Source organism: Portunus trituberculatus, chromosome 35 (genome assembly GCF_017591435.1).
Source record: "Portunus trituberculatus isolate SZX2019 chromosome 35, ASM1759143v1, whole genome shotgun sequence".
NCBI classification, from domain to species: Eukaryota; Metazoa; Arthropoda; class Malacostraca; order Decapoda; family Portunidae; genus Portunus; species Portunus trituberculatus.
The window spans coordinates 21,004,489-21,025,768 of NC_059289.1; the positions used below are offsets into that span (position 1 = coordinate 21,004,489).

The following is a 21,280-nucleotide window of genomic DNA, read 5'->3' on the forward strand; positions in this document are numbered from 1 at the left end:
CCTAGCTTCACTTTCTTCCACTTCTTTTATCCTTTCTTTCAAGTTCAGAAACTCTTTCTCTTGTTCATCGTTCTCTTTACTTCTCATACTTTCTCTTATACAGTTGTCTAATTTTTTCTCCAAAGTTAAAACTCGCCTATGGAGGGCGGTACTTGTCTCATCGAATCCTCCAAATCTAGCCTCTTCCTCATTGTCATCATCCTTTTCTTGTACTCCTTCCATATTCTCGTGTGTATTTACCTAGTTTTACCTAGTTGTAGTTTTACAGGGCCTGGGCTTTATGCTCGTGTGGCTCCGTCTCCATATCTACACTTATCCAATTTTTCTTTAAAACTATGTACACTCTTTGCTGACACCATTTCCTCACTCAAACTGTTCCAATTCTCAACACATCTTTGTGGGAAACTAAATTTTTTAACATCTCTCAGACATCTTCCCTTCCTCAGTTTCTTACTATGTGATCTTGTGCTTCTAATGTCATATTCTCAGGATTAGTTTCTCATTATCCACTTGATCCATTCCGTTAATCAATTTCTAAACTTGTATCAGATCCCCTCTCTCTCTTCTCTGTTCCAGTGTTGGTAGTAGATCCATAGCTTTTCGTCTCTCCTCATATGTCATCCCTTTAAATTCTGGAACCATTCTTGTAGCCATTTTTTGCAGTCTCTCCAATTTCCTTATGTGTTTCTTTTTATTGGGGGGTCCACACAACTCCTGCATATTCCAATCTAGGTCTTATTTTAGTACTTATCAATTTCTTCATCATTTCTTTGTCCATATAGTGAAATGTTAAATCCAATATTCCTTAGCAATTTATACGTCTCTGAAAATTCTATCAATATGGCTTACCGGTTGATTGTTTTCTTCCACTGTCACTCCCAAGTCCTTTTCCTTTTTTACTTTTTCTAGTTCTACTCCATCTCCCATCTTATAGATTCCCACTGGTCGTCTTTCACTTTTTTCCCATTTCCATGACATGGCTTTTGTCCACATTGAATTCCATCTCCCATTTTTTACTCCATTTCCAGATCTTGTTTAAGTCTTCCTGTGTGTGTGTGTGTGTGTGTGTGTGTGTGTGTGTGTGTGTGTGTGTGTGTGTGTGTGTGTGTGTGTGTGTGTGTGTGTGTGTGTGTGTGTGTCCAAGGGAGAGCATTTAGCCATAAAATAACAGTTGCCAATAAGGTTGTCATGTGTTCACCACTCCACAATTGTGGTGAACTTGTATGAACAGACTGTTGCATTAGATGAGCTGCATGTTGAAATTAATGAACTAATGCTGTTAACAATGTTAATAAGCTTACTAACATAGTGTTAACTTTCTGCACTCCATTTATGCATTTTCTTATTGAACTGACATGTTAAACCATTAGTATGAAAATATTTTGACATGTTAGTCTGATGAAACAAAGTTTTTGCAAATACAATCTGTCCAAGATTTGCAGAGGTAGAAGTACATAGCATAGAAAAAATATAGTGAAGGTGGAAAGAGACCATTAAAAGTTAAAGTGAGATCACAAATGGCAGCAGAAAAAAAATTTGGCTTGGATGAGAAAATTGGATGTAATCACAGGCTACAAAAATGTTTGGATGGGTTAGCTTAGGTAAGGTTATGAATTGTGAAGAAAGAGAAAAAGAGAAGCTAAGAAATGAAGATAAAAAAAAAAAAAACAGCAGAGATCAATCATCTAGAAAAATACTTTCTATGGAAGGATCTTAGACATGAAAGTAGGAAGTTGGGTTGCTGCAACAGAAAGAGGAGTAAGGTGAAGAGAGCAGAGAAAAGTCAGTGGAATCAACAGAATGCAGGGATGAAACAGGTGAAACAGCAATGAGCAGGGAGGAGGAACCAAAAATTAATAGTGACATATACCAACATGAACAGTCTTCTATCAGGGATTCAAGAGCTCAATAATTACTTAAAGGATATTGAACCTGGTGTAATGGGATTGGCAGAAAACATATTGAGAGAACAACCACCACCAGATAACATTGGAAATGAAAAATACAATATATATATATATATATATATATATATATATATATATATATATATATATATATATATATATATATATATATATATATAAGTAATTTTAAGTTCAAACATTGGCATAATCAAATTGTATGTTCTAGTTTTTCATATAGAAAAAAAATCTGATGATTTATCCAGGACTTAATAGACCTGGCTGAGATATGTCAACACTTAGTAAAAATTGTGTAATACTGATGCCCAACATTTTTCTTGTGTCAGGATCACTAGTAGATGAATATGATCTGATACAGCTTTGTTAAAATTTCTACTAATACTGAAAACTAAATCAAATTACAAGCAGCAGTGTGATATAACAATTTGTGTATTTCATTTTGTACAAAAATGATGAAGTAAACAAAAATTGCAGAGCAGTGTTCCCTGCACTCCTCTTTCTCTACTTCATACAAACTCATGCAGAGTCACTGGGTCACACAGAGATAGATGGCTGTGGTATTTTGTCTGATTCAGTGCTTCTGTTAATACTCTTCTCTAGTATAAAGCAAATTCATTTGTTTAGTTTTCACACAAAATGGTAATTTAGTCCTATGCATATTAGAGCAACAAGAAATTTCAATATAGGAGGTTTGAATACATTTTAGATTATTAGTCAGGTCATGTTTCATTTCACATCGATGTAGATCTGGGAAGTTAAATACTTGGCCACAACTGTAACATGGTGGTCCTACTTATTGCTAACACTGCTGAACTAACCCTGAATAAAGCAGCAGCCTGGGTATGGGTGTAATAGTGGTTGTGGAGGTAGAGAAATACAAGGTGGTAGGGAGGGGTGGTGTTAGGGACAGGCAGAGAGGAGATTCCTCCCACCAGTATGGCTCACTCTGTCTCCTCAGCAGCTGGCCCTGCACTCAGTAACGGCCCCTCCTTCACATCTCCCTTGGAGGAACCAGAGACAAAAGTGGATGAGATCTATGACGTACCTGTGGGTAAGTGCCAGCAAAGCTCACTTGGGCACCCCAAAAGACACCACCACAGCCACCCTGTTCTCTTTCATTCCAGTGTTGGTGCTCAAGTAGTGATGGTGAAAGTGGTGATGTTGTAGCTGCCTGTCCATTAGTTTGTGATCTCTAACTGTGATGCTGCAGTTTTATAGGAAAATATTTGCTGCTTGCCTCTGCATGGAATCATTTTACTGTGTGTATTTCTTCCTTTATGTTTTTGGGATGGCTGTTGTAATGGATATTGGGTTGGTTGCCTGCTTGTAGTGATGAGGCAGTCTAGAGGAGGTGTGATCAGGTGCAGCAACACCAAAGGACTCCTAGAAAGTAATTATGCTTTTCTGTGGATTTTAATGTGTGTATATTGCCTGCTATTCTTGATGCTCTCTCCCTCTGGAGTGTGTGTGTTTGTGGTGTGTGTGTGTGTGTGTGTGTGTGTGTGTGTGTGTGTGTGTGTGTGTGTGTATATATTTACCTAGTTGTAGTTTTACAGGGCCTGGGCTGTATGCTCGTGTGGCCCTGTCTCCATATCTACACTTATCCAATTTCTCTTTAAAACTATGCACACTCGTTGCTGACACCACTTCCTCACTCAAACTTTTCCAAGTCTCAACACATCTTTGCAGGAAACTATATTTTTTAACATCTCTCAGACATCTTCCCTTCCTCAGTTTCTTACTATGCGATCTTATGCTTCTAATGTCATATTCTTCTCTCAGGATTAGTTTCTCATTATCCACTTGATCCATTCTGTTAATCAATTTATAAACTTGTATCAGATCCCCTCTCTCTCTTCTCTGTTCTAGGGTTGGTAGATCCATAGCTTTTAGTCTCTTCTCATATGTCATCCCTTTAAATTCTGGAACCATTCTTGTAGCCATTTTTTGTAGTCTCTCCAATTTCTTTATGTGTTTCTTTTTATGGGGGGTCCACACAACTCCTGCATATTCCAATCTAGGTCTTATTTTAGTACTTATCAATTTCTTCATCATTTCTTTGTCCATGAAATGAAATGCTAATCCAATATTCCTTAGCAAATTATATGTCTCTTTGAAAATTCTATCAATATGGCTTACCGGTTGATTGTTTTCTTCCATTGTCACTCCCAAGTCCTTTTCCATTTTTACTTTTTCTAGTTCTACTCCATCTCCCATCTTATAGATTCCCACTGGTTGTCTTTCACTTTTTCCCATTTCCATGACATGGCTTTTGTCCACATTGAATTCCATCTCCCATTTTTTACTCCATTTCCAGATCTTGTTTAAGTCTTCCTGCAGTATTTCACAATCCTCTTTTTGTTTTATGACTCTGCACAGTTTTGCATCATCTGCAAACAGATTTATGTAGCTGTTCACTCCCTCTGGCATGTCGTTTATATATATGATAAAAAAGTATTGGCACCAATACTGACCCCTGTGGCACTCTGCTGTCTACTGCTCTCCACTTGGACTTCATATCTTTAACTATTGTCCTTATTCCTCTCCCCATCAAGTAATTTTCCATCCATCTCAATGTGCTTCCTTTTAAGCCACCCTTCTCCTCTAGCTTCCATAGTAATCTTTCATGTGGCACTTTATCAAACGCCTTTTTTTAAATCCAAATGAATACAGTCAACCCATCCCTCTCTCTCTTGTACTCTATCAACTATTCTAGAGTAGAGACTCAATAAATTTGTTACACACGACCGACCTTTTCTAAAACCAAATTGGCTATTTGATAATAATTTGTTTTCTTCAAGAAACTAAATCCATTGTTTCTTTATTACTCTTTCACACATCTTGCATATTACACTAGTTAATGATACTGGTCTGTAATCTAAAGGTTCTTCCTTCATTCCGCTCTTATATATGGGAACCACCTCAGCTCTTTTCCATTCTGCTGGTACTGTTCCATTTTCTATTGAGCATTTTATGATGTTGTATATAGGACTTGCTAGTTGTTCTCTACATTCTTTTAATATTCTGCCTGAGACTTCATCCGGTCCCATTGCCTTCTCATCATCTAATTCTGTCATCAACTCTTTTATTTCAAGCTTGGTTACTTTAATCTCTTTCATATGGACAGTCTCTCTATTACCCTGTGGTCTTTCAAATTTGGATTCCTTAGTAAAGACCTCTTGAAATTTACTATTTAACAGTTCTGCCATACTTTTTGGGTCTTCCACCATCCCATTCTCTCCTTTTAACCTTTGTATTGTTTCTTTTTGCCTTATTTTTCCATTTATGAATCTGTAGAACAATTTCATTTGTTCCTTACATTTTTCGACAATGTCCTTTTTCATAGTTCCTTTCTTCTTCCTTTCTCAACTTAGCATATTCATTTCTTGCTGTTTTGAAGTTTTCATTATTTTCTGAATTTCTGTTTTTCCTCCACATTTTTCCACATTTTCCATGCTCCATCTTTTTTCTCCTTTGCCCTAGCACACCTTGCATTAAATCAATCTTTCTTTCCTTCTTCTTTAGGTCTGTATTTTGGGACATATTACCTGACTCCTGTTTTGTATATTTCCAAAAATAAGATATATTTCTCTTGCACCATCTCTGAGTTTTCCATCTCCTCCCAGTTTACGTTTGTAAAATAGCTCTTGAGGTTCTCAATATCAGCCTTTCTGTAATTTAATCAGTCTCCTTTGTATGATTCGTCTCTATCTTCCTTTCCCTCTTCTATATCCATTTCTAATATTACATGGTCACTCTTTCCCAATGGGCACTTATTTCTTATATCATCATTCATTTGTATACCCCTTGTAAAAACTAGGTCTAATCTTGCCAGCTCGTCGTTTCCTCTGAATCTTGTGTTTTCCTTTACTCTTTGGTCCATCACATTATCTATCATTAGGTTTAGGAATCTTTCTTCCCAGGCTTCTTCCCCCATACCACTTTCATGATTTTCCCAGTCCACCTCCTTACAGTTGAAATCTTCTACTAATATCACTTTTTTCCTTTCTTTAATGATTCTCGTTAGACTCCTTATTGTGTCATCTATCATGTCTTTATATTCTTGATTGGTCCATGAATTTGTTTTTGGTGGCACATATGTTCCAGTGATTATTAACTCCTATTTATTAATATGCATCTTAATATACAGTATTTCTGATTTTTCCTTCCCCAAACTCCACTTGATTTACCACCATCTCTTTCCTTATCATCATGACTCCTCCTCCTCTTTTACCCAGTCTGTCTTTCCTCTATATATTATACCTTTTATCTATGTCTATTTTTATTGCCTCATTTAACTTAGTTTCCACCAAGCATACAATATCTGGTTCTTCTTTCTTTATGTAATCTCTTAATTCTAATTTACTTGATGAAACCCCATCTATGTTCGTATACATCATTTTTATTCTCTTGTTCTTATAATTTTTAGTTAAACTTGCTCTATTTTTTTCTTTTCCTTCTCTTTTATATACCATTTCCTTATCTTGTCTCCTATAGTTCTAAAAAAAAATGCCTTCTCCTCCTCTGACCTTTCATTATTTTTTTCCCGTGCTTCTGCCATCAGTTCGTTGTGTCTCTTCCTTTCCTCCTCGTTTCTATTTTATATATATATGTATATATATATATATATATATATATATATATATATATATATATATATATATATATATATATATATATATCTTTGCAACCTTCTGTTTCTCTGAGTTTTGTTTTTCTGTATAGTATTTCTTCTGCTGCTGCTTGTGATTTTAGTAGTATCTTAATTGATCTCACTTTTCGTTCTTGATATGGCCCCATTCTATGGATTTCTTCTACTTCCTCTTCTAGTTCCTCTTCTAGTTCCTCATTTAGTTGTTTTAGTAGCTCTTTTATTGATTTCATTTAGTTTTTTTCCCTTCTTGGTCTATATTTAAATTTTTTTTTCTTTCAGGCCAAAAATAATTACTTTTTTTTTTTTTTATTTCTCTTACTAAATTTTCTTTTTTTCTTAAGGACTCCTATCATTTTGTTTGTCATATTTTCATCTCTTTCTTTTAACTGTTCTTGAAATACTTCCTGAAATGATTCCTTGTCTTTTTTATCTTGGATTCTCCATGCCTGTACTTCTTCTTTAATCATGTCTTGTACTCTTTCCTCTTCTTTGTTAACTAGATCTTTCAGCTCCTCTTTTTCTTTCTCGGCTTTACCAATTCCTTCTTTCATCAATTTCTTGTAGTTAGCTACTTCCTTTTTTAATTCTTCATTTTCTGTTCTTAGCCTAGTTTCGTTTTCTTCTACTCTTTTTATCCTTTCTTTCAATTTCTGGAGTTCTTTTTCCTATTCTTCATTCTCTTTCTTTCCTATACTCTCCTTTATCCATTGATCTAATTTACGTTCAATAGTCAACACTCTATTAAATAGTGAAGTATGTGCCGTATCAAAGCCTTCAAATGCTCTTTCTGCCTCACCAACATAGTCATCATCATCTTTCATTCTTTCCCATGTATCATACCTGCATTTAGATGGAATCTCTTCCTTACTCATGATTTTGTAACACTGTATTCATGAAAAACGAGTCTATACTACTCGCCCAGGCCACTGCTAACCCAAAACAATAGGTAGTGAAGATCAGCTGATTCTCGGAGCGACGGTACTGTGTCCTTCCTCGACCGCGTCTCGTGTGTATTTACCTAGTTGTATTTACCTAGTTGTAGTTTTACAGGGCCTGGGCTTTATGCTCGTGTGGTCCCGTCTCCATATCTACACTTATCCAATTTTTCTTTAAAACTATGTACACTCTTTGCTGATACCACTTCCTCACTCAAACTGTTCCAAGTCTCAACACATCTTTTGGAAACTAAATTTTTAACATCTCTCAGACATCGTCCCTTCCTTAGTTTCTTACTGTGCGATCTTGTGCTTCTAAAGTCATATTCTTCTCTCAGGATCAGTTTCTCATTATCCACTTCATCCATTCCGTTAATCAATTTATAAACTTGTATCAGATCCCCTCTCTCTCTTCTCTGCTCCAAGGTTGGTAGATCCATTGCCTTTAGTCTCTCCTCATATTGCCATCCCTTTAAATTCTGGAACCATTCTTGTAGCCATTTTTTGTAGTCTCTCTAATTTTCTTATGTGTTTCTTTTATGAGTCCACACAACTCCTGCATATTCCAATCTAGGTCTTATTTTAGTGTGTGTGTGTGTGTGTGTGTGTGTGTGTGTGTGGATGGATGAATCCCTATGTGCTGAACTTCTAATTGCTGTAGTAGTTGTTGTGTGTGCCAGAGAGTCCACTTTCACTTGGGACTATTTACTGACCCTTCATACCCATGCTACAAGTATGAATGCCTCTTGTTTTCAGTAATATTGGATATATTATGGAGTAAAGTGGAAATATATATCCTGAGAAATTAGTAATCTCATGATCAGAAATCTTGTGTTTGGTCAGCAGAATGTTTTATCAGGTGGACTCACTCATTGGTTTCTTAGCTCATCAACAAGTGAGAGAGAGAGACTCCAGGAGAGACTGATAACATTCCTTAGTTGTGTAGCTTTAATAAAAAATCATATTTCTCATATGATATCCAAGCAGTGTGTAGGCCAAGTTGATATGCTGTATCCATCACCTTCCTTTCCTGTTGTGAGGAGAGTAACTGCTCACAAACATTACAAACTTTACAGAAATGGTTCAGTCCCTTCACTGTATAAGTAATATTAAACAAATTGATGTTTATAATGTCTGCTGAAAGTATTCTTTGTTAATTCCTAAAAACTTTGAATTATGATGCGCTTGGTTATCATACATTGGAGCAAAGTAGCACTTATTTCATATATATGGCATTGCTGCCACAAGTGTAGGAGGTAAGTTGAATGACAATTCCTGCCTCAATGTTTTGTGACCTTCTGTGGAGAGGGAATTTATCACACTTCTTTCCATTGCAATGTGCCAAGTTTCCCCTCTTTCCCTTGCCAGCCTTCCCATTTTTTGCTACAGTATTTGCATGGCTCCAACCAACCTCAACAATGAAGAAAAGACCAGAATTTTGGCATGGATGACTGAAATGTCCCAATAAAAAATTTTAAGACATGCAGTGTGATACAAAAGTACCATTTGCCGCTTGGTTGCAGCTGCTCACACCCTCTCTTCAAAGACCATGCCTCTAAGGTAACATGTATGACATGACAAACAAGGCAAAAAACTCACAAAAGAAAAATGAATTGAGTAGAGAAGAGAAATGAGAAGAAATGATGCTTAAATTCTGCTGTTGCAGTAAGTGATGCAGCAGTGGAAAGTAAGCAATGTCAACAACACAGCTGCTTCTTCTACCACACTTCCTCTGCTCTTTCTCAAGTTCTTTTGTAATGATCCAAACTGTATGAAATGCTCCATGAAGCATTTTTAAATTTACTTGGATTCACATTCAAACTGTGCACGTGTTACTTGCATATAGGGAGATAGCCGGCAGGTCAGTCCGTTCTCAAGGAGGAGGACATGAACCCACATGGCATAGGTACTGCTCACTACTCAAGGTGGTATAGGTGGCAAGTGGTAGTGATAAGGCATGGAGGCTAGCAGATGGTGCAGTACAGTTGGTGAAGTTGTACCCCTCAGGGTCATCTCAGGAACAGGGAAAGATTCAAAATGCTTGCTGGTCAACATATATTTGAAAAAATATATATATACTTCACCATGAACACTCACATGGTGCCCTCAGCACCCACACATACACATAGGTGGCAAGTGGTAGTGATAAGGCATGGAGGCTAGCAGATGGTGCAGTACAGTTGGTGAAGTTGTACCCCTCAGGGTCATCTCAGGAACAGGGAAAGATTCAAAATGCTTGCTGGTCAACATATATTTGAAAAAATATATATATACTTCACCATGAACACTCACATGGTGCCCTCAGCACCCACACATACACAATCTATGGCTCCCCCCTTAACCCTGTCAGCATCTCCTCTGAGCTGGGTCAAATTGACCTCTGCCAGCCAGACACCCTAATTAACCCTAACACAGGACCATCAGTATGGGATAGTGTGCCACTGGATCCCTCTGATAAGGTTGATGCAGGCTTGGTAAACAACCAGAACGTAAATGTGGGTGGTATGGAGGTCAGTCTGGTAATAGTGGATGTGTGTGTCAAATGTCCTCCTCAGGAAGGAACCAACTGCCAGCTAGCAGCACCTTACACACAAATCACGCACACACAGTTTGAATGTGAATCCAAGTTGGGTTTAAAAATGCTTTATGGAGTATTTTGTACAGTAAATTCTGATTCTGATTTATAATGCACGGTGTCTGTCTAGTCTAGGATCTCTAGTACCTCGTTATTGAGAAGGCTGGGACGAGTACCCCCTTCTCTGTTCAGGTAAGCCAGAGCTGTGTTGTTATCAGAGAAAATAGCAAGCACCGAATGCCTCAACACTTCTGCAAAGTGAAAGAGCCCTAGTCGTATTGCCCTGAGTTCCAAAACGTTGATGTGGAGAGGTCTCTCCTGGCTGTTCCAGAGACCACTCACTGAATCCTGGAGGAGAGATGTGCCCCACCCATCATTTGAGGCATCCATGTAAAGAAGGAAGACTGGAATGGCCAACTTGAGGGGTTGACCCTGCTTCAAGTTTTGGGTCTTTAGCTGCCACTCAAGGTCTCTCCGGTATTTGGTGTTCCAGTTGACAGGATGGTTGTCTGCCACTGAACGTCTCTCCCACTGCTGGTTGAGCTGGATTTCTAGAAGGTGCATTCTCTTTCTCGACCCCAGAACCAGATGAATGAGAGAAGACAAGTGTCCGAGAAGACTCATCCAGTCCCTCGCAGAGGGGGACCAGCAGCTGAGGAAGGAGACAACTGTGTCATGTAGGTTCTGTATCCTCCCCTATGTCGAGAAAACTTTCAAAAGGGGTGAGCAAATCACCATCCCAAGGAAGGTCTTCTCCTGTTCTGGTGTCAGGGAGGACTTTCCTCAATTTATGCAAATCCCCAAGGAGAAACATGTTGGTGAGACAGACTGTGGCTCTTTAAGCCTCATCTACCAACGAAGAAAGGACTAACCAATTGTCCAGATAAAAGAGGATGTGGAAGCCCTGGCGTTGAAACTCTGCAGAGACAGGAGCCATAAGATTAGTAAAGACTTGTGGGGCAGTAGAAAGACCAAAGCACAACACCCAGTATCCTGGCAACGACTTCCCTCATACACCTTATCTTTTCCACTATTATTTTTCTCGTGTTAGTTCTTTTTGTCTTTGAAAACCCAAGAAATCCCTTGTAGAACTCCATTCCCCTAGATGTCTTAGCCCCATCAGTGTTTCTATAGGGTCTTTCATAATCCTAGGCCACACGCCCCTGTTTACCTGGCCAGCAGCATCATCTGTACTCTTATTCTCTTCCTTTTCCTTTTTTTTTTTTTTTTGTTTCAGCACAAAATAGTTTAATACTATAGGAGACAGAGAACACTATCCTAGTCCCCTTTCCCCCTGTATATACATCACCAGGTTTCTTGTGGTTGGAGATGGCAGTAATATCCAGCATGGGAGCACTTGTTTATAAGTCTGCTCTGTGATATTGGTGTGCGTGTGTGCACAAACTACATATACAAAGTATTGTTATTGTATGAGGGAAGAAAGTAAGATTGAGCTCATTTATATGCATAGTTTTTTACGCTTAGGGTCCGTGTTAGTCATCCATCCTATGAGTATCTTGATGTTTGATTCTGGCCATTGCTTTCATGAGGGGACAATTCATCAGCTTGTGTGGTGTGTTAAGCTGCTGCTCTTTATTTTTATCAGGTTTTGATGGTTTCTCAGTGTATTTACTATTACATAATAATGATTGATTTATTTCATGGTATTTATGTATCATAAATTATATGTTTACCTTTGGAGTGGAAGAAGCATAGTTCCTTGTCATGTTTTATAATACAGGGGATCCTCATGATTCGACCGTTCGCAGTTTGAATTATCACCAATTCGAACTCAGTTAATTGATACCCAATCCTCAAGGTTCGACTGACTGACTCGCCAATTCAACATTCATATCTCGCGCGCTACCCACCTGGTCAAAATCTGCCACCACCCCAAATTCGCCGCAAACCCGCCAGGCAGAAGTGTAAATCGATGCTACTCCATGTCGTTGCTAAGGCGGTGTCACACTAGCACTTTTCCGTCAACTTTTTCTGTCAACTTTCTGAAAACTGTCAACTTTTCTCGATACTGGTCGTCACACACAAGCTTGCTTCCATCTGTCGCATTTGTCAACTGTAAACAAACATGGCGGCCCCTTCACCCCCAGCAAGCCGTTGCTATTTTTTTCATTGCTACTTTTGGCCTTTAATGATCTCTATGAGAAACTCTTCAGACAGCTTTGTCCACTCATAGACAACAGAGCTGCTCATCTTGGCCAGTTGTTCGTTGGAAGTTCTGCCTTGGAACGTCGCAGTCACCAGAAAAATGTAAACAAACAACTGAACTACTTTTCACTGTTAGGCTAGGACAAAAAATAGATTATATACAAATATATTTACATCTACTTATCAAGATTCAATTGATTTGAGATTATAGCATTATTCCAGTTAACAAGAAAATTAATTTTATAAAAGTGTTAATTAGAAACCATAGATCTTAATTTGACTAAAAATTGATGCTAGAGGAAAACGTGCGTTTCGTCTGACTCAAGACGACGGAAAGCCACCTCCAGCCCCAGCCCTAAGAAGCACAATATCCTGCCTTTCAAAGATAAGCTTGAGCTTATAATTATAAGAAGGTGTGAGGCAGATATAGCTCACAGTGTCGTTGCAGTGCAAATGGGTGTCCCTAGATCAACAGTATCAACAATTTGGAAGAACAGGGACAAGTACTGCAAGACTGTTCCAAGTGTTTCTATTTCCAAAAATGTACTGTGCAACACCTTAATGTGTTTAATAAAAAAAAGTTAGATATAAATGAAGCCTTTAATAGTACTGATTTAGTCTAAGTTAGTGTTTTTTAGAGGTTATAGTGATGTTTTGAGGGGGTCTAGGCTGGAGGTTGGTCCGTATCCCCCCTAATTCTTAAGTATCTTATGGGGAAAAATTGCTTCACAATTCGAATAAACGCTGATTCAACCGATGAAAAACCACCCTAACCCCATCGAATTGCGAGGATTCCCTGTATTAGTTGTTAAAACATGTTGATGAAATATTAAGCACAACTTCATTGTATTAGATCCATCATCCCTTCTAACACACTTCAAACTGAAATTTAGTCACATAGGAATGTTGTCAAGTATGCACACCTCATAATTAAGAAGTGATGGCATGGAAAAAGTGTAAGTTAATGTGTATTGTGCTGCAGGGGCCACCACAGAAGGTCTGCCACCGGGTGTCCTGTACCGAGTGCGTGCTACATACAAGTACACTCGCGAGGATGTGGATGAAATCAGCTTTGAGGTTGGGGAGATCATCAATGTGGTGGAGTATGAAGATCCTGAGGAGCAGGTGAGCAATGCTAGATCATTAAACACTCAATCAGAGATTAGTACAGATGATATTTTCTTCTCATCTATTTTGTTTTTGTCATGAGTGGCTGAGAGTGCTATGACTCGTATATTGATCCATTTTCCGATGTGAGTGATTGGTTGCATTTTGGTGTGATGGTCTCTCGGTTCATCATTTTTCCATTTATATACTTGCAGAACAGTTTAGGTTCCTCTCCACATCTCTTTATAACATCCCTTTCAAGCTTTCTTTCCTCCTCTCTCCTTATTCAAATATATTAATTTTGTGCCTCATTATATTGCTTCTTTAATATCTTTTGGAACTCCCTACCGGCTTCTGAATTTCCATCTTCCTACAACTTAAATTCTTTTAAGAGAGAGGTGTCAAGACATTTGTCCCAGGTTTTTGACTAATTCTTTCTGATCTTTTTTGGAGACTGCAATTCCAGTGGGCCTTTTTTTTTCTAATATAGTTTTTTGCCCTTGGCAGGTCTCCCTCTTACATAAAAAAAAAGAGTATCCTTTCTCTTCTTAGCTTTTGTGCACATAGCGTTATACCTTGTGTGTTTGCGCTCTTTAAATCTGTATACTGGAACATACTCTTAACCCCCTCATTGTGTTTCTCTGGCAATATTTCATACTTCTCTTGATCTCGGGGACATGAGGTCCTAGGCAAAGAAATTTTTTCTTATATTCATTAGTCCTAGCACCATCATCTATCACACCTGCCTGAGCCACACAATTCTAATAAAGGTAAAATTTTAATTCTCTAGTCATTTTAACAAAGATTAAAAAGGTTCTTTTATAAAAGCTAATAAAAACTGCAAAAGCATTAATAAAGAAAAATAAAACCATAATTTTTATTTTTTAACAAATTTTTTTTTATTAGCTTTTATGAAGAACCTTTTTTTCTAAACTTTGTTAAAATGACTAGAGAATAAAAATTCTACCTATATTAGAATTATGTGGCTCAGGCAGGTGACTGTGTGTGTGTGTGTGTGTGTGTGTGTGTGTGTTTGTGTGTGTGTATTTACCTAATTGTATTTACCTAATTGTAACATACGGGAAAAGAGCTATGCTCGTACTGTCCCGTCTCCATATCTACTAATGTCCAGCTTTTCTTAAAATCATGAATATTCCTTGCGTTAACCACTTCCACGTCTAAACTATTCCATGCTTCCACCCTTCTATGAGGAAGCTATATTTTTCACATCTCTCCTATAAGTGGCCATTTTAGTTTTTCCCATGCCCTCTCGACATTCTTTCATTCCACATACACAGATCTTCCCTATCCATTTTTCCATGCCAATCATCACTCTGTATATTGCTATCAGGTCTCCCCTTTCTCTTCTGTTTTCCAGGGTCGGAAGTTGCATTCTGTTCAGTCTGTCTTCATAAGTCAAATCTCTTAAGTCAGGCACCATTTTTGTTGCAGCCCTCTGTACTTTCTCTAGTTTCCTTATGTGTTTCTTTAAGTTCGAGCCCACTGTATTGTTGCATATTCAAGCCTCGGTCTTATCATTGCAGTAATTATTTTCTTCATCATTTCTTCATCTAAATATCGAACGCCACTCTTATGTTCCTCAATAAGTTCAATACTTCTCCAATTATTTTGTTTATATGTCTCTCTGGCGATAGGTCATTGGTAATTGTCACCCCAAGGTCTTTTCTTCATGACTGGTTTTATGTCTTCATTTCCTATCTTGTACATACTCCTGATTCTTCTTTCACTCTTGCCAAACTCTAATTTCTTGCATTTTGTCGTGTTGAACTCCATTTGCCATGTACAGCTCCATTTCCATATTCTGTCCAAGTCTTCCTGGAGTAGTTCGCAATCTTTGTCACATCTCACTTTTCTTAACAATTTTGCATCGTCTGCAAATAGGCTCACATAACTGGACACCCCATCCACCATGTCATTTATGTAGACCGAACATTACTGGTGCCAACACTGATCCCTGTGGAACTCCACTCTCCACCAAGCCCCATTCTGATGGTCTGTCCTTAATTATTGTTCTCATTTCTCTTCCTACCAAAAGTCTTCCATCCATTTTAGTAAACTGCCATGCACTCCTCCTACCATTTCAAGTTTCCAGATCAGTCTCCGGTGTGGTACCTTATCAAAGGCCTTTTTTAAATCCAGATATATTCCATCAGCCCAACCATCTCTTTCCTGTATTACATCTATCACCCTCGAATAGTAACATATCAGGTTTGTCGTGCATGAACGCCCTTTTCTAAAACCAAATTGACACTCACAAAGTATGTCATTTTTCTCCAAGAAGTCTGTCCATCTATTCTTCACCACCCTCTCACACATCTTAGCTACCACACTTGTAAGTGACACTGGTCTATAGTTCAATGGGTCTCTCTTGTTACCTGATTTATAAATTGGGACAATGTTAGCTCTTTTCCAGTCTTGGGGCACTACACCTTCCCTTAATGAGGCATCAATTACTTCACAAACTTTTTCTGCCAGTTGCTCCTGCATTCTCTTAAAATCCATCCTGATACCCCATCAGGTCCCACAGCTTTTCTCACTTCTAAACTCCCCATCATATTCTTGATCTCCTCCACAGTTACTTGAAACTCCTTCATAATCCCTTTCTGTTCCATTACCAGTGGTTTGTCAAAAGCAGTCTCCTTTGTGAATACCTTCCGAAAGCATCCATTCATAGCCTCTGCCATTTCCTGGGATCCTCACTGCATACTCCATTTACTTCTAAACTTTCAATACTTTCTCTATTTTTGATGTTGTTGTTCACATGTCTGTAAAAAGCCTTGGTTGGTCTTTACATTTATCAATTATATCCTTTTCTTGTTTCTTTCTTTCTTCTCTTCTAATCAACACATATTCATTTCTTGCTCTTTTGTAACTTTCCACTGCTTAATCCGTCTTTTCCTTCTCCACCTCTTCCATGCATCCTCTTTTCTTGTTCTAGCCTTTTCACATCTATCGTTAAACCAGTCCTGCTTTCCAACTTCTCTATGTTGTCTTATTGGTACAAATTTTTCTCACCTTCTTTGTATATTTTTATAAATTCCTTCCACTTTTCATTTGCTCCTTAGCACTCTTGAATTTCATCCAATTTGTCTCTTGAAAGAATTTCTTTAGGTTTCCAAAATCTGTCTTGGCATAATTCCATCTTCCCACTTTATATTCTTCATTTCTTCTAGATTTCTCTTCATCTATCACCTTGAACTCCAAAACTGCATGATCACTCTTTGCTAAAGGGCACTCCACCCTCATCTCCTCAATGACCATTGGCTCTGTACTAAAGACCAAGTCCAGTCTTGACGATGCTCCTCTCCTCCAAACCTAGTATCTTCTTTGACCCACTGAGTTAACACATTTTCCATTGCCAGTGTCAATAGTGTATTTCCCCATGTTGTCTCTGATCCTTCCATTGACCAGTCCTCCCAACACACCTCTTTACAATTAAAATCTCCCATCATTATAGTTCGTTCACAGCCACCCAACATTTCTTCCAGACATGTTCCTGTATCACTTATCATTTCTTCATATTCCTGTACTGACCATGCATTTGTCTTAGGTGGTACGTACACCACTATGTAGTGCCTCTTTTTCCTTCATTAGTTTCTGCTCTGATCTTTAGCACTTCTGCCTTTCCCATACCTTCTTTCACTTGATCCACCTTTATATCTTTTTAACCAGCAACATCACTCCTCCTCCCATCTTACCTACTCTATTTCTTTTCCAAACATTATATTTCCTTCTCCAACCATCATCAGGTCTTCTCCCTCTCTCAGTTTTGTTTCAGTAAGACCCACAATATCTGGGTTCTTGTCCCTCAAGTAATCGTTGAGTTCTAAAATCCCGATATCACTCCATTTATGTTGGAATACATTACATTCCGCTCATACGTAAGTTTCTTTAGTCCTTTCTTGCTGTACTTTTCTGGGTTATGAACCACTTCCTCAGTCTCATATCCAAGATTCTCCAGAAAAACTCTTTCTTCTCCTCTTCTGTCCTCTCTTCATTTTTTCAAAGCCTCCTTTCTCAACTCATTTAACATTTCTCTTTCCTTTTCACCGAGATCTCTTCTCAACCAAATCTTCCTTGTTGTTTCCTGCTGGGCTAGCCTCCATGACTTCTCCACCAATTCATCTACATCCTTTTGTGACTTAAGTTTGATTCTTATTGGCCTCATACCTTCTCCTGTGAACTTTCCAATTCTATGGAAGTCCTCTATTTCTTGTACTAGGTCTTTTCCTCCTCCTGCACCACATTAATGATATTATTTATCACCTTTTTATGTTTTCTCTCTCTCCATTTTACTCGGTGTCTTATCCTCCTCCACACCAAATATCACCACACATCTCTTTTTGTCTACAGTTTCCCTCACCAATGTCTCATTTGACTTAATAACCTTCACCACTTTCTCAGCAATCTTCTCTTCTATGATCTGTTGATCTATAATTTCAGCAAGGCCCAAAGTTTTCTCCCAGACTCTTTGATTTCCTTTTCCAGACTTGCAACTTTGTAATTTACCTCCTTTCTTTCCACTTCCTGACTTTTTCCATTCAGCCTGCTTCTCCATCACTTTTCCTAGAGATTCTCCACATTTTCGCAATTCACTTTAATTAGCTTAACTTCCTCTTTCAGTACTTCATTTTCTTTCTTCATATCGGCGCACTCTTTCATTACATTGTCATAACTCGTTTCCAGGCCCCATACTTTTCAAACAGTTTTCAATTTTACCTTCCAACTCCAGAATTTTCTTCACATAAACGCTCTTCTCCATTATTCCTTGAAATCCTGTGAAGTCTGATTCATCTTTCGAGTTCACGGCCGCCATGTTGCGCAGATGTAAACAAACCAGCTGATGGCTCAAACGCAGGCTACAGTTTATATTCACCTTCCCTGGACATTATTTTGCTAATCAACAGTTAACATGACTATATGGAGATGGGACAAACATTACAAGCTCCTTTCCCACCTTGGTTACTCTTAGGCAATGGTAACTGTAGAATTAGAGATGATTGCTCTGGAGCTCAGCGACCACATCCGCCATCGACGGTGTCCCGTGTGTGTGTGTGTGTGTGTGTGTGTGTGTGTGTGTGTGTGTGTGTGTGTGTGTGTGTGTGTGTATTTACCTATTTGTATTTACCTATTTGTGTATTACAGGGCCTGAGCTAAGCTCTCTGTGTCCTGTCTCCTTGTCCATTCCTGTCATAACTCTCTTTCATCTGATTGACACACACCGCATCAACGACATGACTGCTCAGTTTATTCCACTTATCAATGCTACGATGCGGGAAACTGTATTTTCTCACGTCATTTAGACAGATGTCCTTTATTAGCTTTTTTCCATGTCCTCAGAGATAATTACTTGTGGTCACCTTTATCAACTCTCTATCCAGTATGTCAATCTTGTTCACCAATTTATACATAGTTATCATGTCTCCTCTTGTTCTTCTCTCTTCTAATGTGGTCAGCCCCAGCTTCCTCAGTCTTTCCTCATAGTCTAACTCCCTGAGTCCTGGTACCATCCTTGTTGCCAGCCTTTGTACCCTTTCTACCTTCTTCACATTTTTCTTCATATGCGGTGACCAGACACATGCTGCATATTCTAGCTGGGGTCTTATTAAGGTACATAATATCTTCTTCATCATTCCTTCATCTAGGTAGTGGAATGCAAGGCCAATATTTTGAAGCATGTTGTATGTTTTCCCAAAAAATCTTGTTAATGTGTTTCTCCGGTGACAAAGTGTTTTGCAAGGTTACTCCTAAGTCTTTCTCCTCATTGGTCTCTTTAATTTTCTCATCACCCAGCCTGTAGTCCCAGTTTGGTCTGTATCTACTTCTTCCCATTTTCATAACATGGGTCTTGTCTATATTAAATTCCATCTGCCACTCTTTACTCCACTCATATATTTTATCAAGATCTTCCTGTAACTTTTTACAATCTTCCACATTCTTTACTCTCCTCATAATTTTAGTATCGTCCGCAAACATGTTCATATAACTGTCAATTCCTACTGGCATATCATTAACATAAATAAAAAAACATGATGGGACCAAGCACTGACCCTTGTGGAACTCCACTGGTTACCTTCTTCCACTCGGACTTCTTTCCTCTCACCACTGTTCTCATTTCTCTTCCCATTAAGTAATTTTCCATCCATTTTGCTAGTTTATCATTTACTCCTCCAGTCATCTTTAGTTTCCACATCAGTCTATTATGTGGTACTTTATCAAAGGCCTTTCTCAAGTCCAGGTAGATAGCATCCACCCATCCCTCTCTATGTTGCAGTATGTCAGTCACTCTTGAATAAAAACATAATAAATTGGATACACACGATCTTCCTTTTCTGAAACCAAACTGCCTTTCACTCAGAATGTTTTCACTTTCTAGATACTCACTCCACTTAGCTTTAATTACTTCTTCACATACCTTGCACAATATACTAGTCAACGATACTGGTCTTTAATTTAGCGGTTCCATTCTACTACCATTCTTATATATAGGCACAATGTCAGCTCTTTTCCACTCTTTCGGGACTAATCCTGTTCGTATGGAGGTATGTATACTGTTATAATATTAATGTCCCTCTTGCCATCTGTTATAAGCATACTTATCACTTCCTCATTTCTCTTACTATAGTTCACCTCCTTCACTATCAGATCTTCCTTAGTAAGAACCATTATACCACCACCTCCTTTATTTTTTCTATCATTTCTCCATACTTTGTAGTGTTTTACAACAAACCAGTCTAGCTTTATTTCGGGCCTTAGCTTTGTTTCCACTACACACATTATGTCCGGTTCGTTATTTCTTAGGTAATCCATACATTCTAGCCTCTTAGACAGAAATCCATCTATATTTGTGTAAGTCACTTGTATTCCATTCCTAGTCTCGTTCTTCCATGTAATGTCTATTCCGTCTGTTTTATCCACCACTTCTTTAGCCTCCCATTTCTCATCCTCCAAAAAAACTTGATCTTTTCCTCCTCTGTTCTTTCGTCATTCCTCTCTTTCACTTCAGTTACAAGCTCTTTTATTTTCATTCGCTCATCCTGTGACATATTTCTTCTTATGTAAATTGTTTTGGTTTCCTCAGAGTCCTTAAGTTTCCAAGCCCTCCTCAACAAGGCCTCAGCTGCCACCTGAGACTTTAATTTCAATTTTAATGGTCTATTCTTGCCTTCCTCAAAAGCTCCTAATCTCACACTTTCTTCTACCTCAGCATATAGGTCCTCTTCTTCCACAGAGATCTTGTTCAGTAAAGACTTAATCCTGTCATTTTCCTTATCCCTCCTGTCCTGCCAGTTCCTGTTATTTTTTTCCCTCAATCCTATTATGATCACACATTTTTTCTTTTCAGCAATATCTCTCACCACATACTCATTTTCCTTTAGTGCCTTTACCATTTCCCTCTGTGTAATCCCTTTATTTTCCTCTTCCTGCTTTTTTGCTATCTCCCTAAAGGACCTTTATACCTCCTGATGTTCATGGTTCACTTCTTTCATCCTGGTATCAATTAGATTAAGGCATTCCTCCTTCCTCAAGTCCCCTTCGGATATTTTCATCTCCATTTCCAGGAGTTTAGCCTTCATCTCTTCACATTGATTCCTTAGTTGTTGGTTTTCTTTCTCCATCTCTACTTTTTCCTTCAATAGCTCTTTATTCGCTATCGTTAACAAATAGATATCTTTTTTGAACGAATCATTCTCGGCTATAACTCTATCCAGTTTTTCTTCTATGGACAAAATGTTTAGGAACTTACTTTCCAGTGCCTGAACTCTTGCATCCATATCTAATTTCTCCAGTCCTCTTGGCATAGTTACAAAACCTTCAAAGTCCCGGGCTTGTCTAGATGCCATATTTGTTATCGTCAGCTAATTACGGCCAAAACAATCACCGCCCACACTCTCCT

At 38.3% G+C, this 21,280-nt stretch overlaps 1 protein-coding gene across 1 annotated transcript in view; it reads left to right on the plus strand.

Moving 5' to 3' along the window:
- LOC123513275 overlaps positions 1 to 21,280 on the plus strand; it is a 128,661-nt gene that overhangs the window by 104,550 nt on the left and 2,831 nt on the right. The window contains exons 10-12 of the mRNA XM_045270346.1: positions 2,814 to 3,062; positions 3,144 to 3,315; positions 13,238 to 13,380. Coding sequence (XP_045126281.1) covers positions 2,814 to 3,062; positions 3,144 to 3,315; positions 13,238 to 13,380 — 564 coding nt within the window. The remainder of the gene's footprint in view (positions 1 to 2,813; positions 3,063 to 3,143; positions 3,316 to 13,237; positions 13,381 to 21,280) is intronic.